This window comes from Athene noctua, chromosome 4, assembly GCF_965140245.1.
Source record: "Athene noctua chromosome 4, bAthNoc1.hap1.1, whole genome shotgun sequence".
Lineage (NCBI taxonomy): Eukaryota > Metazoa > Chordata > Aves > Strigiformes > Strigidae > Athene > Athene noctua.
Window position 1 is genome coordinate 57961634 of NC_134040.1, and position 15809 is coordinate 57977442.

The 15809-nt window shown below is 41.7% G+C and overlaps 1 protein-coding gene across 1 annotated transcript; it reads right to left on the reverse strand.

Moving 5' to 3' along the window:
• Window positions 1-84: 84 nt before the first annotated feature.
• Window positions 85-14947, reverse strand: CYP2U1 (cytochrome P450 family 2 subfamily U member 1). The gene is made up of 5 exons (XM_074905473.1): window positions 14374-14947; window positions 8882-9514; window positions 4694-4855; window positions 3524-3691; window positions 85-3109 (listed from the first exon to the last, which is right to left on the reverse strand). Exons 1-5 carry the CDS (start codon window positions 14807-14809, stop codon window positions 2931-2933), a joined length of 1578 nt encoding a protein of 525 aa, XP_074761574.1. The 5' UTR covers window positions 14810-14947; the 3' UTR covers window positions 85-2930.
• Window positions 14948-15809: the final 862 nt, after the last annotated feature.

A 15809-nucleotide genomic window follows, 5' to 3' on the forward strand; every position in this document is an offset into this window, starting at 1 on the left:
AAAACATTTTGTAACATCTCACTCAAAAGCTTTCTTTGTAAGATGTAAAACACCAAACACCACAAGCTTAGTCAACGAGTGGAACTCATAAAAATGACTAGTAAAGCTGTCAAACACTTACTTGGGAACTACTTTATTAAAAATAGGATTACACTGAAGCAAAGTCTGAAGTCCTTTTTAGAAATAAAGACATTTTCAGCATTCAGATATAGCCATCCACTTGTATAAACACACATTTTTCAGTAAGGCATTTGAGATGCTTCCTCTGCTAAAAAAAAGGGAGGAGAAGGATACATTTACAAAAACAAACCCAATCTGCTACCACTGTACTTACAGTTTACCAAGATGGCACCACACTTTTAAAGCTACAAATATTTTATTACTTTTATGCTATAGTTTAGCTACTTTCATGGCATTCTGTGAAAATTTCAGCGCATCTCGAAGGCATGAAAGCTAGGTCTATATTATAATTTCCAACAGCATCTTGCACAGATGTTGACATGGTTGCACCTTCGCATCAGTATTTTTAGTTTGTCACACTATGGAGCATTTGATTATAGGTATCACCAAAAACCACATTCTCAAAGTACTGTTTGTAGAAGGATAATGTTGAAGGATAGTTTTCAAAGGTGACATTTTAAACTAGACCAAGCAGGCAGAACAAACACAAAGATGTACAATTCCACATACTAGGGGATTATGCAAATTGTGTCTTCTTTGGAGTCTCTAAAAAAATAATACTAAAGCGCTTTTCAAATGTGTCCTCATTGATTAAAAGGACAGGTATTAAAAGTGATCAGTTGTGCACAACATCATCATGTTGCTTAAAAAGGCATTTCAACATAAAGATAAATATTATCAGCACTTAATTTTAGCTTCACAATTAAGCACATACCATTTTAAGGATTTCCAGACAAAAATCCCAACTGTACAGAATTTATCTATTCATTAGAACATACAAAGTTAAAGAAAGAAGTGCTTATTACTCAAACACCATCAGCTTTTAGTGTAAGTTTACTAGCATTGGTACCAAACTCAACTTTTTATTGTGCTCTGGGGTTTTCAAAAATTTTATACAAGAAAAAATTTAACACAAACATGGGCTATAACTTATAATGTCAAAAGTTAGCCCAATTAAGAACTGGAAGTTCTCACACAGTGGGGTACCTGACCAACCAAATACATCATGCAGAAATTAAGGCACTCTTATTCAAAACAAGTTACAGAAAACCTTAATTTAAATCCAAAATAACTATCTTATATTTTTTGCTAGGTAGCGCCTCGCTTTTAAAACTTCAAGTTAATAAGTGACAAAAACAGAGGTTAATTTAAAGCTGAAAAGTTGACTTTTCTTCAATAATTTAGGTTTAGTTTCTGCTATGGAATACCAAACTCCACTTAAAAGTCAATTTCATGTTCCAGTCTTGTAAACTTGACATTAGGAGGACTGCTAGTATTCTCTAGATCTCCAATGAGGGGAAAATAAAATATTTCCTTAAAACAGTACATATGTGCTTATTTCTTGTGATACAAAATTTCGCTAAATCAAAAGATGTGTAAAAATATTTAAGGATTATTAAGAACAATTATTTAAAGGTTAATTGTTACACATCCCCCAGAAGATCGCTTTCAATGTTTGAGAGATCTTTCAAATATAAGGTAAGATTCAGTGCCCCCTTCGGAAATACCCAACAATAGGTTTTTCCTTGGCAATTGCTTTGATAGCGGTAAACAGCACTAAAATTTTGCATGTGAAAAGAGCATGGTACTGATACACTAATATTGTACGAACTACAGATCTTTTTACTCTATACAGAAAATAACAAAGAGAAAGCCTTCATACTCAAACCTCAAGTTTGTCAGATTCTTCATGTTCTGTGCCTAAATGTGTAAGACCTACATCTGTAGTGCCTGATGGATGCCGTATTTGAAGTAAGACCCCAGTCCCCAAAGCCAAACAGGTTGTGGCAGTACTGTCCACACAGTCTGTAACCAAAAAACCTGAGTGCAAGCCCCAGTTTAGGATTATGCACGTAGAGTTTTCCCCATGAGCAGCCTGTTGGTCTTGTCTAGACCGCAGCCACTGCTGACATGAGGGAAACAGCAAATTCAAAGTGGCAGCACAGATGTCCTGAATATCTGCTTGGCACCAGAGAATACAGACTGCTGTTTCTTGTTAGAGAAGTCTGCTCTCATTTATATTCTGAGATAAAACATCTGCATCCAGATGCTGCACACCCCCTTCATGTTAAGAAATGATATATTCAAGGATTTATTTGGCCTCCACGCCTGAGCTTTCAGAGATGGTACCTGCTTGTTTATAGTGAGCCCTGATAGTCAAGAATATTTGGATCCAGACTGATTCAGTCCAATCTACACCTATGAGTTACTTGCAAGAAAGAATCCTCCAAGGTAAAAAGAAGTGTCATTTAGTCATTTCCAAAGTATTTGTCATTATTTAAGCTCAGTTCTAATGTTTCTTTACACAGAAGATGCTAATGCCCTCTCATTTATTAATCTTTTTGGTATTAGATTATGTCCTTCACTCATTTGGTAAATTAAATGTTTACATAGTGCTTTTACCAAAATAACAATTACTATTTGCTAAAGCATTAACAGATGTTTTGGACCATTCTCCCATAATTAATATTTGACAAACTGACAGTAATAGCTTATAGATAGAGGGGTTAAATCCAGCAAGTTTTAATACCAAATTGCAGACTATGCTGTCAGTTCATTTGTGGAATGCAACAGCTGACAAGAAAAATCTTCTCTTTCCAGAAGTGTAAATGGATCATTCCCACTGATTATGAAAGCCTATGCAGTTGGTGTTCTTCTGGAAACAAAGTAACAAAACAAGCTGGAAATAAAATAAAGCTGGATTTTTAAAGTGCAGTATTTCTTCGTTTAATTTTTTTTTTTATGTCATATCATTTCTTCAAAGCTATTATATTGAATGGACATGGAGCTAAAGTTAGACCAAACCTTCCCTCCATAGATGGTTTTGCAGCATTTTCAGGATACAAAAAAGTAAAACTTTGCATTAGACTTGCAAAAATTAAGAACAGCTCCATTTTTGCCAACTGCTCTCCCATGCACACACGTTTACCTAAAGAACAGTTAGAAGAGACATATTACTGTTTTTATACTGTTGATCCCTTTATTAACACATGCAATTCCTATGCCAGCATAGCCCCAACACAGAAAGACTCAAGTTACTATTAAGTGATGAATTCTGAAGCTTTGGTCTCCCGCATTGGAGTCTAAGCCTCGCTCAGCTTCATATTAACAGCATTTACATCCATAGCAAATGTATTATAAAAGAACAATTCATTTCTCATTTCTGTCAGGTAACCGGAGCTTTTAGGAACCCAACCCATTTTGCAAGCCACCAACTGTAATAATAAAACAAGTTCTGGAGTTGGTCCTATGCCCAACTTTCACATCTCAGGCCTCCAAGACCCTACACTTGAAACACTACTACACCCCCCAACCAGCTACTGACTGCATGTGGATATCTTACCCATTCCAAAAGGAATGAATGCCTCTTTCTTAATTAGCTGGCCATTTTCATCCAGAAATCTTGATGGTTGAAATTCATCTGGTTTCTCCCAGATGTTAGGATCTCTGTGTACTGACCACAAGTTGGGCACGATCACACTGCCTTTAGGAATAGTATATCCCTGCAGCACTTTAAACAAAAGCACAGAGACAGAAGATCTGACAAGCTGCTAGAAGTAAACATGGGAGGCTTATTAAAAAGATGACTAGAAGATGTCACAGAAATTATATGGATCCCTAGCTGCGGGCTGCAAACATAGCAGGAGCTTAAGGCAAAGGTGATCTCTGCTAGCCTGTCTGGGTCAGAATGACGCAGGCCAGAGCAGCTGGAAAGACATCAGGTTGCCCCAACAGCTCCCTGCAGGGAGAAGGCAGCAACAATCGTTAGAAATGCACTCTGCTGCATGGAAGTCCTGTGACTCACTTTCCTCCTGTTTCTGTGCTGTCACAGAGCCCCATCACAGTGAAAGTGGAGGCAAGGAAAAGGTATGGATTTTGAATGCTTTATCAAAAAATAGTTTTGAAGTGACTAGTCTCATTTCAGCTTGCTGCACCTCACTGTCCTGAGAGCCAAATCACTTAAAAAAGCAGATCAATTCAGTACTGAGTTTGAAAGCCAAGTATTGCTACCTCCCACTCACTTTAGCCAGTGTTCAGCTATGTTTACAAAAAAATATAGTCCAACAAAATTACTTGGAAAAGGATATTTATTATTGGGTTTTTTTTGTAGAAGCAGAGCTCAATGGCATAAGCCTTCTAAGCTTTAAAAAAACAGCTGCTCTGAATTGATGTTTCCAGACTTGTGTGTCAGATGGCCAAAACCAACTCTGCTGTTTCAGGTACAAAGGTGGAGTCCCAGCTGCCAACCACCACTAAGCACATCAGCCAACACAAGCTGACCCCCAGAAAAGAAATTGCTCTAAATTAGGAAACTTCTGGATGTTGGGTCAGACATGCTGCTTAAGTAGAGGAGTATCTCAAAGCCACCTACTCTCTCTATAAATGGCATTTTACATACTTGGGTTACATGTCTAATACATAAACGAGGTCTTTATAAATTATCACTAGATGTTGCACCAGATCCTCATCCACAAAAGAATCGCTGTATTAACAAGTCTCTACAAATGCTTACCAGCAGTTTCTGAGGCCATTCGAGGAATAGAAAGTGGAACAACTGCAGTCATCCTCTGCACTTCCATAATGGTTGCCTCTGTGAAGGGCATCTGAGCCTTGTGGGTAAGAGAGGGAACCTTGTCACGTCCTAGAACTGCTTCAATTTCTGCATGAACCTTCTCTATTCAAAGGGAGTGAGAAAAAGAATAAAAAAACCATGCACATTGTGAGAAGACATCATCTCAATTTCATTTGCCTATGCTTCATTGTTTACATAGATTTGTCAAAAGCTACAAGCCGTATGATCCCTAGCTGAAGTAACTATGCCAACATAAACCTTAAGAATGGACTCAGTTAAGAACAAAACAACGAAGTGCAATCTTGACAACTGTCAAGGGTAAAGCTACTGAGATGACAGACACTGCTAGTACTTCTGTATTGGAAAAGTACATGCAAAGTTCTGTTCCACTTCCAAATGTATTCATAATCCTTAAGAGTTTAATGATACAGCAGTTTGGTGAAAACATCAAGCTTTTGGCCTGCCTTACAAAAATGAACAAAAAGAGACTGCATGCAGTGCATCCTTGAGCTGGCCTCTGTCCCTGGGGAGATCCAGTTCTCAGAACTGGGAAAGGTGGTGAAGAGATGGGAAAGCTTTTCATGCAGCTGCTTTAGATACTCCATTGTGGAGCAGGAATTCTGGTGCTGTTGCTCCAAGTGTTGAAGCCATTCAACTCGTTTTTCCTGTTTCCTACTTTCTACTCACAGAACCTAAACTCAGCCATTTTCTAATTCCCCCAAAAGGCAGCAGCAGATGCTCCTTCCCCCACACAGCCCTTCTACAAAGGCAAACGAGGTGTTAATGAGCTTATCTCCCCTCTCCCGAATGAGCAATGCGAAGTGTCAAAATATTTGTTTGCCCCTTTCATCTCACTAAAGGCTCAACAACAAGTAATTCTCTTCATAGAAGTTTCAAAGATGCAAGATTTGCTTTACCCTTGTACAGGATGATGTGCCTTTTCTTCCAGGTACCTGGCTGGAACCTGGCTACACAGCAAAAGACAATCTTGAAAGAGGAGACCTCAAAATTGACCTTCAATCAAGTCTGTTTTCATTTTTTTTACCCGAGATCCCAAATATTTTGTGGTTGTCCTGCTTGCTTTTTCCAATATTCAGAATCCAAGTTGCTGATGGAGTTTTTGCTCTTTTCCCTCCTTAGCACTGATTCAAGATTAAATAAAGCTCAACAGAACGAAATTACTGTTTTCAGAGAAGCATTCAGACTGTACGAACTGTGTTCAACGAACAGTTGCTGCCACCTACTGGGTTTGCTGGGAAACTAAATTCTCATGTGAGGAATACAGAGTAAAAAAATCCCTCGACAGCAAGAGATTTGTTAATGGTATGGCTCTCGAGTACTTGCTTTGTGGGGTTTTGCTACTTTTTTTAATGACACATTATAGTGCTGTATTCAGGTATGCACCTCCACAGTAATTTAAAGTTTTCAATATTAAATAAATAAAGGAGACTGTCTCATGCCGAATATCACACCAGCATTTTGCCCTGAACATTTCTCCAGAGTTTTTAAAGATATATGGAACTCTACAGAAAGCAAACTGCTGCTCACATGACCAAGTGCAAAATGCAGACTACAGTAGTTCTCCACTCACAGCATGCTATGTGAACTGCTACACTACATTTCATATGTTTAAAAATCTCACAGATCTTCAGAAGTCAAGGACCAAAACCAAAATCAGGGAACAGACCAAACCAAATACTCCCCACTGCCTTCCTATATGCCTGCACACACATATGTGCACACTCACCCCTCTCTTTTAACATGTCAAAAGCAAAACTGGCCACCACAGACAAATACATTCTTTCTGATTCTTTCCCCATAGGCCTTCATTTGCCCTTCCATGTCTGCAACATTTGCTACTGCTAAAAGTTTTGCAATACACAATTCAGGTATTTTGTTTAGGGAGTAAGAGAAACATATTACCAGGAAAAAAGAAAAAGCCCCATACATGACCCCCAGGCAATCAGGATGCATAAAGAATGGGATACTAGAAGAGAATCACAATACATAGCTAAGTGAAACACCCCAGACTACTGAGCTTATGTATACTGTTTAATGACAGCCACAGCACAAGGAAAGGGGAAATCAGAGAGAGGCAATAGAACTGCTAGAGATCAGCAAAAGAGAGAAAACTGACTAGCACATGCATGTGCAGTACCAGGCAGTAGGAAAAGAGGTTGAAAAAAAGACAAACTCAAAACTTTTCTAGATCTCATTTGTGTAATTTAGAACATATCTAATTCATGTAATTGCATATCAAGTCAAGCAGTGATAACAGACAACCATTAAAAATAGAAGAATAAGCCTATGCAATGAAATTTTATTTTACATTTGTCCCTGGCAGACTCCCTCTCCCATACACTGAACTGATGCCCTCTTTTGCAATCCTTGATCAACAATTTGGTTGACTTTGTACAATGAACTATGATCCTGACCTATTTGAAGAGATTATTTCAGACAGATAGGTGCTGTAAACAAGTATCTATTTGCTTATTTCCAAAGCAGCTGCAGCACATGAAAAACTCAACATCTCAAATGCTTGATAAAAGTATTCCAGGTTTATATTGTTCTTAGATAACTTGAGGTTTACCCTTCTTCACTCCAGGTTGGCAAGAAGCGTGAGCAAAGCAGTGGTCTCTTGGGGAAATGTTTCGCTACTATAAATTGAGGTGGCATTAACTAAGTAGAATCTGTCCATCCTGCCAAGATTTCCAGTCCGCAGATACTAAACAATGTTTTTAGTGGAAATCAGTTACTATGTAGGACTTTAGGAGAAGCTAAATAATAATAAATCAATTGCTTTATTTTTCTTAAATTCAACTATCTAAGTTTGCTAAATACTACTAAAGAAAACACTGGCTTTGCAACCACATGTACTGTAAAGACTCAGTGTAGAAAAATATTTAACCAAAATTAAATTTTAAATCTTTGGTGATGGAAATTTATCCTAAGTAGTCCTGAAATACAACTTTAGCAAGTACTATTTTAATACTGTAACTTCTCCAACACCACTGGGGGTTTTTATATCTACAAAAATCTACAAGTCATTTTCTGGAACTCTTGTCACAAACAGTAACCAGATCATAGCACCATTAAATAATGTGGGTTGCGAGGAAGTGCTGGAGGTCATCTGATCTAAACCCTCACGCAAAGCAAAATCATCTTCCAAGTTAGATCTAACTCTGAAAGGAAATCAGACCGCTCAGGGGCATAAACCACTGAGTTTTGAATACTTCTAAAGTTGGAGATTTTGTTAAGACTCGGGGCAATCTGTTTCACTCCTTGTTATCTTCAATGGGGCAACTGTTTTTCCTAGTACCTGATCAGAATTTTCTTGTTATAGACTGTCCCTGCTGCCTCTCTTCCCTCCTCTGTACACCTCAGAGTGAAAGTGTGCAGAGGAGGGAAGAGAGGCAGCAGATGCCTCCATTTTCTTAGTGTCTTCTGATCAGTAGTTGTAGACAGCATAAGGTCTCCCCTCAGCCATCTTTCCCTAACACCGAGCATGCCCAGTTCCTTCTGCCTCTCCTTTGGGGCCATGTGCTCCACATGTCTTTTTCATCAGCAGCCCTCCCAACTGCCATGACCATTCAAGACTGATGGGGAGAGGCCTTGCAATGACATTGACCCGCTTAGGTAAGTCCCATTTGCTTAAACTGGCTCTAACTTGATCCTCCTCTACAGTGGGTAATGTTTCACTTCCCCAGACTCTTGCTGCTAGGCTCAAGAACCTCCTTACTCTGGAAGGCATAAAAGCAGACCTTACCATTATGTATCTCACGTATCTTAAATCGCAACTATAGGTCTGGAATGCCGCAACTGCCAAAGCTTTTGAAACATGCTAAGGTTTCCTGGAATTGCTTGAGAAAGATTAAGGCATTCCAAAGCAGAAGAAATGCACAGACTAAAGGGCCATTTTGATAGTTAATATACACACTAACCTAGAGATCATCAGATCAGAGCAGGACAGAAGATGTCTGATTACATATCATTACACATACACATGTAATATTTGCACTCCAAATGACTTCTCTACTGTTGCTGTTTGTTTCTGTTTCTGAACACCCATCTAGAGCTTTACAGTCTGGAATAAAACTCCTAGAATAAAAATAGTCTTACCAGTCTTACCTTGTACTTCTGGGTAGAGAGACATGTAGAGCAGGCACCAAAGTAATGTGTTGGAAGTAGTGTCTGTGCCTGCGATGAAGAGGTCACCAATGATAAAAAATAAGTAGTCTTCATTAAAACTGCTCTCCTTGTTGTCCTTTTCTTCTTCTGCATGGATGAAATACATATCAATGAAGTCCCTGGGATTTGCTGCATCCAATGTATCCCTGTGCTGTGCAATTATTTTTTTTAGAAAAGCAGTAATATCTAATTCTGTTTTCCTAAGTTCCCAGAAAGGCCCAAAGGGAAGGTAATACAGCCAAGGGCAGATATTGACCAGGATCATATAGCTGTTCACACTTAGCTCTAGTGCACGCGCCATGTTCTTCAGCATCGTCTTGAACTCAACATCTTCGTAGTTAAAACGCCTGCCAAAGGCCATGGAACAGATAACATTGGACACAGCGTTGCGAATGATCGGAAAGGGATTAAATGAATCCTTTCCATGCTTCAGCATTTCCTCCTTTATAAACTTCAGCTCCTCAATGATTTTAGGCTCCAAGCTGTGTCTTCCCACTCCAAAATGACGCAGTGTTGAGAGAGAGAATTTCCTCTGTTGCTTCCAGACAGGGCCGTAAGGTGCAAAAATAACACCTGGAAGAGAAAGGGAGAGTGAAACCAAAATTCTCTATTTTCAAGAAGAAAACAGTTAGGCCTGCAACCCAAGAGCCAGAACAGAGGGAAATGATACATGGCAAATCTGTCCCAAGCACTGGGCTAGGAGCTAAATGAAGAACACGAGGTTCTTTAATAGCTTTCAGAAATTCCATCCCTCCTTTTCCTGATCAGTGAAATGAATATAATTCTTACATCAATAGTTTCATTAGTCTTTGCAAGACACTCATAGATGGAGAAAAGGTGCCATAGATGCTTTATTACAAATAATAACAATTTTGTAAGAACTGTTATTCTGGGACATATGCCAGCTATATCCTTTTCTTATTAATGTCGTGAGATGTTAATTCCTTCAGCAAGGCAGAAGGTATTAAAAATAAACCAGTTTGCATTTCTTTTCCCCTTCACTTTATACAAATTTGGCAATACTGTTTGCATGTGTAGATATTTCTACTACAAGCAGGGTTTTTCTTTAACTTATAATCAAAATACAGGATACACAAGCTGCAAACAAACTGGGAAGGTGAAGATGGGTTCAGAGCCGCTTGGCAAAAACCTACTTGATTTGCATCTCAACAGTTTTGATGCCTCTAGGCAAGTATTCTGCATGATTATGTCATTGTGAAACACCATTTAAATTAAATCCCTGAGCTTCAAGTATAAATATTGCTCACTTAAACATCTCTTTTGTTGAATTAACAACCCACACCAAGGATACCTCAGTTTAACAAAATATACAACTGGCTATTTCTAATACACTCCATGGTTAACCCAAGAAAGTTTAGTCATTCAAAACCCAGTCTAGTTCTGGTTTTGTTCTTCTAGTAAAATGATACCACATCTGGTTTTTTTTCTGGAAATAAAAAGTTACTTTATAAAAGCAACATCACTTCTATCAACTGCAAATCTTCATGTTAAATTTAAAAGAAAGAGACATGGCCATAAGAAATTAGCAATAGAAAGACACACCCTGTCTCAGTACTTAACATTACCTACACTTCTATTACAACTAATGTTCATAGCCCCTAATGCAAAAAGGAGAATAAACAAATAAGAAATCTATAGCTACAAGCAGAAATCTGTAGATGTGTAAATGAGATAACTACTCAAAGGGTCTGCAATCCCAAAGGTATAAACAGTTCAGTGTAACAAAGCTGGTAATCTTTCTAGCCAGATTTTCTGATTATTTTATCTACTCATAGCGGTAACAACAGACTGAAGAATACAAACACGTGACCTAGTTTCAAAGCCCTAAACAAAATAAACTGAGAATCAGATGAACTTCATCTTCTCTGCATGAAGACAATCTTTAGAGAATATATTCAAATGTCTACTCTCTGGAATTTTGAAAAGAGAATCAAGAACTTTTCAGATTCCCTTTCGCGAATAATGTTTCCTAGTAGCACTAGTGTCCACGTAGGGTAGGTGAAAAAACAGGCTTATTTGGGGCTGAATTTGGCCAAGAACCAACTTGGGTTTTCAGGGTTTGTGGCTGGGGTGGAGAAGAAATGTGGATTTCTTGGAACAAAACAATATTATCACTGTTTCTATCCCACAACAAGTATCTCCAAAATAGACTATACATCCACAATCTCTTCCCCTTCCTGTCATTAGGAAAACTACTTTTAGGATCCAAATACCTTCATAAAAGAGAACAGACCTGTTGTCTTGAATGTAAAGGAGACACTCCTAGCCACACAGGAAGGCTAACACCACCAACAAACCTTCCCCGCACTCACAGTCTCTCCAGCAGTCGTGCACATGGCAGGGCCTGCACAGCATGATGTCTTCTGAAGTCCCCAAACCCCAAACTACTGCAGAATACTAACAATTGATTTGCAAATTGGGAAAGAATAACATAGGAGACAGATTAAGGAGAAAGAAGAGCATAAAGTCAGAATAACAGATAAGAGAAGAAAGAAGACTGCCAGCTGGATCACTGCCAGGCAATAATAATGGAATAGTATTTCACTATTTCACTCAAAGAAAATCTCTGCATGACCTGAAAGTCAATGTACTCAACACAGACAACTGTATTGTAAAAAAAAAAAACAAACCGAAAAACAACAAACCCACACAACAACAAACAAAACAATAAAAAACCCACAACAAAACAAAAAATCCAGAAGAAAACACAGTAATAAATTCTGAAGTAACAAGAACCTAGAATAACATATATGCAGAATACTAATTACACATAGTTACATATATGCAGAAGCCTTCAATCAAGAACTGACCTCTACCTTCTCCCTCAAGTTGTCACTGCTGTTCCCATCCAGACAAGAAGGCCTCCTTTTGCTATTCAGTTGTTGAAATGCAGTATTTGCAATCTCTGATACTTCTATTTGCTCTCCCCTGGGCACCGTATTTTATTTGCATCTTACACAACAGTCACACACACATCTGAGATAAGCCCTTCTTTCTTCCATAACACACCCAGCAGATCATCTCAGGGTAAAACAAAACTACAACAGAAAATGTAGCTTAAAAGAAAATAGCCACATAAGTTTACACAACAAGGTAGTTTCTTTACAGAATGAAGATGTAGGAATCCGAAATGGATGTTACTGACTCAAAGTGTGCCAGCATTGTAGTACCTAAGTCGTGAGCAGTAGATCTCAAGTTCAGCCATCCTGCTTCTATCATTTCCTTTCCTGGTGCATACAAACACAACTGGCGCTGCCCTGATTTACAGCAGTCTTACCCACGAACTCCTGAAACAAAGCACCGGGGGCTCCCAGCCCAAATTTAAGAGGCTTCCAGTTTGAGTGTTGTAATCCATCCACCTCCTCCATCAACCACACAAAAAGAAACGCTTGTTAGCATAGCGCTCTTACGGACAATATGCGAAAACTCAAGTTAGAGCTTTTTTTTTTTTTTTTTTTTTTTTTTTTTTATGATATAGGTACAACATAAAAGACAACACAAAGCTTTTGGAAAACATGCATAGCTCACCTCTTACCCAGCAGTTCTGCAGCAAGTGTCTTCCCTGTAGCACAGATGCAGCGTTGCAGAGACTCGGTCATCTTGTACATGCCACCACTAAAGCTACGCCAGTCTGCTGAGAGTGGCTCTGACTTCCAGTGGCTTTTGGAGAACCACCTTGCACGCGGGCCAGGCAGGCCCACACTGCCCATGTTCACAGACTTTTCCCTTTGTATATTTTATATATACTACCCCTACGATTCACTCTACAATACTCTCACATATGCAGCAATTCAACTTGTTGCGCCAGCTAACGTAAGCGATACATAACAGCTCGGTACGTTTTGTGGGCAACTGGGCAACCCTCACATAACAGGCATCGTGCCTGAATGCAGCTATGGCAACCTTACAGATAAAATTAAATGTAAAGCAACATAATGTCCCTGCCACAGCGCAGCTCAACGCAGGCAGGCATGGTCCCTGCACTTGGCTGCAGCACCCTCCGGACAACCGGCTCCTCACACTTTCAACTCCCCTGGAGCATCCACACATGGAAGCTGCTAACTGCCCTGGCTACTCTTGTGTCTCCATAATAAAATAAAAAAAACCCCAAACAAACCAAAACACAGAAAAAAGAAACATACAGAATTAACAGCATTCAGGAAAAAAGAAATCCACCAGGAGCCTCAACATGCTGTTTTACTGCATGCTAAAACTGATCTAATGTCTAACTGCTCTTCCCCTTTCCTCCCCCAGTCCTTGCTAAATGCACTGTACCTAAAAATATTCATGCACTATAACTATATGCCAGTAAGCTTTGTCTCAGTCCGATATCATTAAACCAGTGTCGTTAAACCGATATAATTATATTTTTTAAATCTTTTAAACTAATTATAGCAATGGTACCCGATTGCTTTTCAATAAACACGGTCTAGGTTCCTCACGTTCCTCTTATCTTTACAGAAGTAATTCTAGTGCAGTAAAAAACTGAAGATAAAAAGCTTCAGGCACTTAACTAATAGATTTCCTTAGCGCCGGAAAAAAAAAAAAAAAAAAAAAAAGAGAAAACCAAGTTTCACAATACAGTTAGCACATTAGCAAGCCTCCTTGGCTTCCCCTCCTAAACTGAAAAAGGAAATGCAGTTTTCCACAAATACTGAGATCGATAATGGACCTTAAGATGCAACATGAAGAAATTCTGTGATATTGCCATCATGTGTTTAAACTTCCCCATAAGCTTTTTTTGTCAAAGCTAGTAGACTCTCCTTTGACCCATTCAAAAATCGAAATACGCTCATAAAGTTCTGACAAACAGAATACCACACCTGCAAACACCCCAGCAACAGCAGCTCGCCAGCAGCACCCCAACAACAGCAGGCAGCGCGGCGACGGGGCGCCGCAGAACCCCGCTCTTGGCCATCGGAAGAACGGGCGGAGCGCGCAATTCCGCACCGCTGCCCAAGTATTCAAAATTTCTTCTCCTGATACAGCTAAAATCGGAAAGCGCCTCCGTGACAGACCAGCTGTTCCTTAATCGCAGCACTCAGGCCGCTCCCTCTGGGGTACACAGCGGTGAAGGGCTCAGGCGTCCCGGTCGCCGTCCGCCGCGCACACCTCGGCGCGGCCGGGCTCCCGGGGATGCCGCACGCCCTCCCACAGGTCCCGACAGTTTCTCTCCTTATGTCTTCCGTCAGCAGCAGGGCAAGGGACACACGCGATGAGCGAAAAGCAAGTAGACGCTTCAGTCTGTCACACACGACAGGGATTTATAAATTTCGGCCCAGCAGCCACGAAACCGAAGAGCTCGGCTTTGCTCTTCTTCCTAAGCATCGCCCAGCAGTGCAGCAGACCGCCAAGCGGAACCCGCCGGGGCCGCCGGCCGCTCCCCCCCCCCCCCGCCGGGGGGCGCTTACCCTTCTTGCGGGTGATCATGAGGACGATGGGGACGGAGGGCCGGTCGCTGAACGCCTCCGCCTTCTGCACCAGCGCCTCCCGCACCGCCCCGAAGGTGTTGAGGACGATGAAGGGGCGGCTGCCCACGAAGAGCCGGAAGACGCTGCCGTACATCTTGGTGAGGCCGGTGAGGAAGACGTGGGGGGAGAAGGCGGGGGAGCCCCGGCCGCCGCTCCGCCCCTCCACCGCCCACCTCCTCAGCAGCGGCGGCGGCAGCAGGGCGAAGGCGAAGTTGCCCACCAGCGGCCAGGGCGCCGGGCCCGGCGGCAGCCCCGGCGGCGCCCGCGGCCGCCGCAGCAGCCAGTAGCAGCCCAGCCAGCACAGGGCCGCCAGCAGCAGCTCGGTGGCGGTGGGGGCCCGCAGCAGCCAGGTCCAAGCGGCCGTGCCCGCCGCCATCCCCTCAGGCGGCGTCGCGCCCCGCCTCGCCCCCCGCGTAGCGGTTTAAGATGGCGGGGGCGGGCGGCGGCGAGGCCAGCCCTGCTGGCGAAGCCTGCCGGCGCCCTGACCCCGTCCCCGCCGGGGGTGGGCGGGCAGTGGCCCGCCCCGGGGCCGGCTCCGCTCCGGTTAGCGGCGGCCGTCAGGAGGGCTGTGGCTGCGCCGACTTGCGGTAACGGCGAGGAAGAGCGGCCCGCAGGCCCCCGAGCGCCCGCGGAGCGGCGGCGTAGGGCGCAGGTGCGGCGGGTGGGGGGGGCACGGCGGCCAGAAAGGGCAGAAGGGCGAGAGGGGTGCTTGGTAAACACGGGGACCTGCAAAAGTATTGGATTTTGATGCCAAAAGCTGACTCTGCACTTCGACTTAGTCCCCATGTAAAAGATTTCATTAAGCTAGCAAATCCAGCTGGTAGAAAAAAAGGCCTAAAATTTACTTTCAAGTGCCCCTTCATCTGTTTTTATTGGGGTTTAAAAGGAAAGGAAATACAGATGATCATCCTTCTTCCCCTTCCCAAATACAAAAGCTGTTACTTCTAGGTAATACACCAAAATTTTCCATTTTCATAACCAAAGGCTAACCTGGAACAAGGGCCCAGCTCTACATTAAGTAACTGCTTGGCAAATGCAGAACAGCATAGAGGCGCTCTACAGAGCTGGACCTAAAGTTGAGAGGAAAGATGGGTTTAGTGCTTATCCTTATACATAAAAAACCCCACACCCATCCACCAAAAAACCCCCAACCTCCCAAGTGGTTTTCAAGGTAGCTCCCCCCTCCCTGTGAAATACACCTTATCGCACTCTCTCCAGCTAATCAACAACCTAAAATTTAACCCCTACAATTAGATGTTTAGAAATGCTACGGCCAGATTTCCAAACCTTTAGCCGCAGCATCAGTGATTTTAGTAAGCACTCTTGATACTCCATCACTAAAAAAAAGCACTGTAGGTAAAACACAAGTACACCAC

What these genes read in the sequence shown, in the direction of transcription:
- CYP2U1 (XM_074905473.1), bottom strand. Translation starts at nt 14,809, where the DNA reads ATGGCGGCGGGCACGGCCGCTTGGACCTGGCTGCTGCGGGCCCCCACC. An exon ending in CATGATCACCCGCAAGAAGG is followed by an intron (nt 9,515 to 14,373) that starts GTAAGCGCCCCC and finishes TTTCTCTTCCAG; the next exon opens with GTGTTATTTTTGCACCTTAC. An exon ending in TCTCTACCCAGAAGTACAAG is followed by an intron (nt 4,856 to 8,881) that starts GTAAGACTGGTA and finishes CCCTTTGAATAG; the next exon opens with AGAAGGTTCATGCAGAAATT.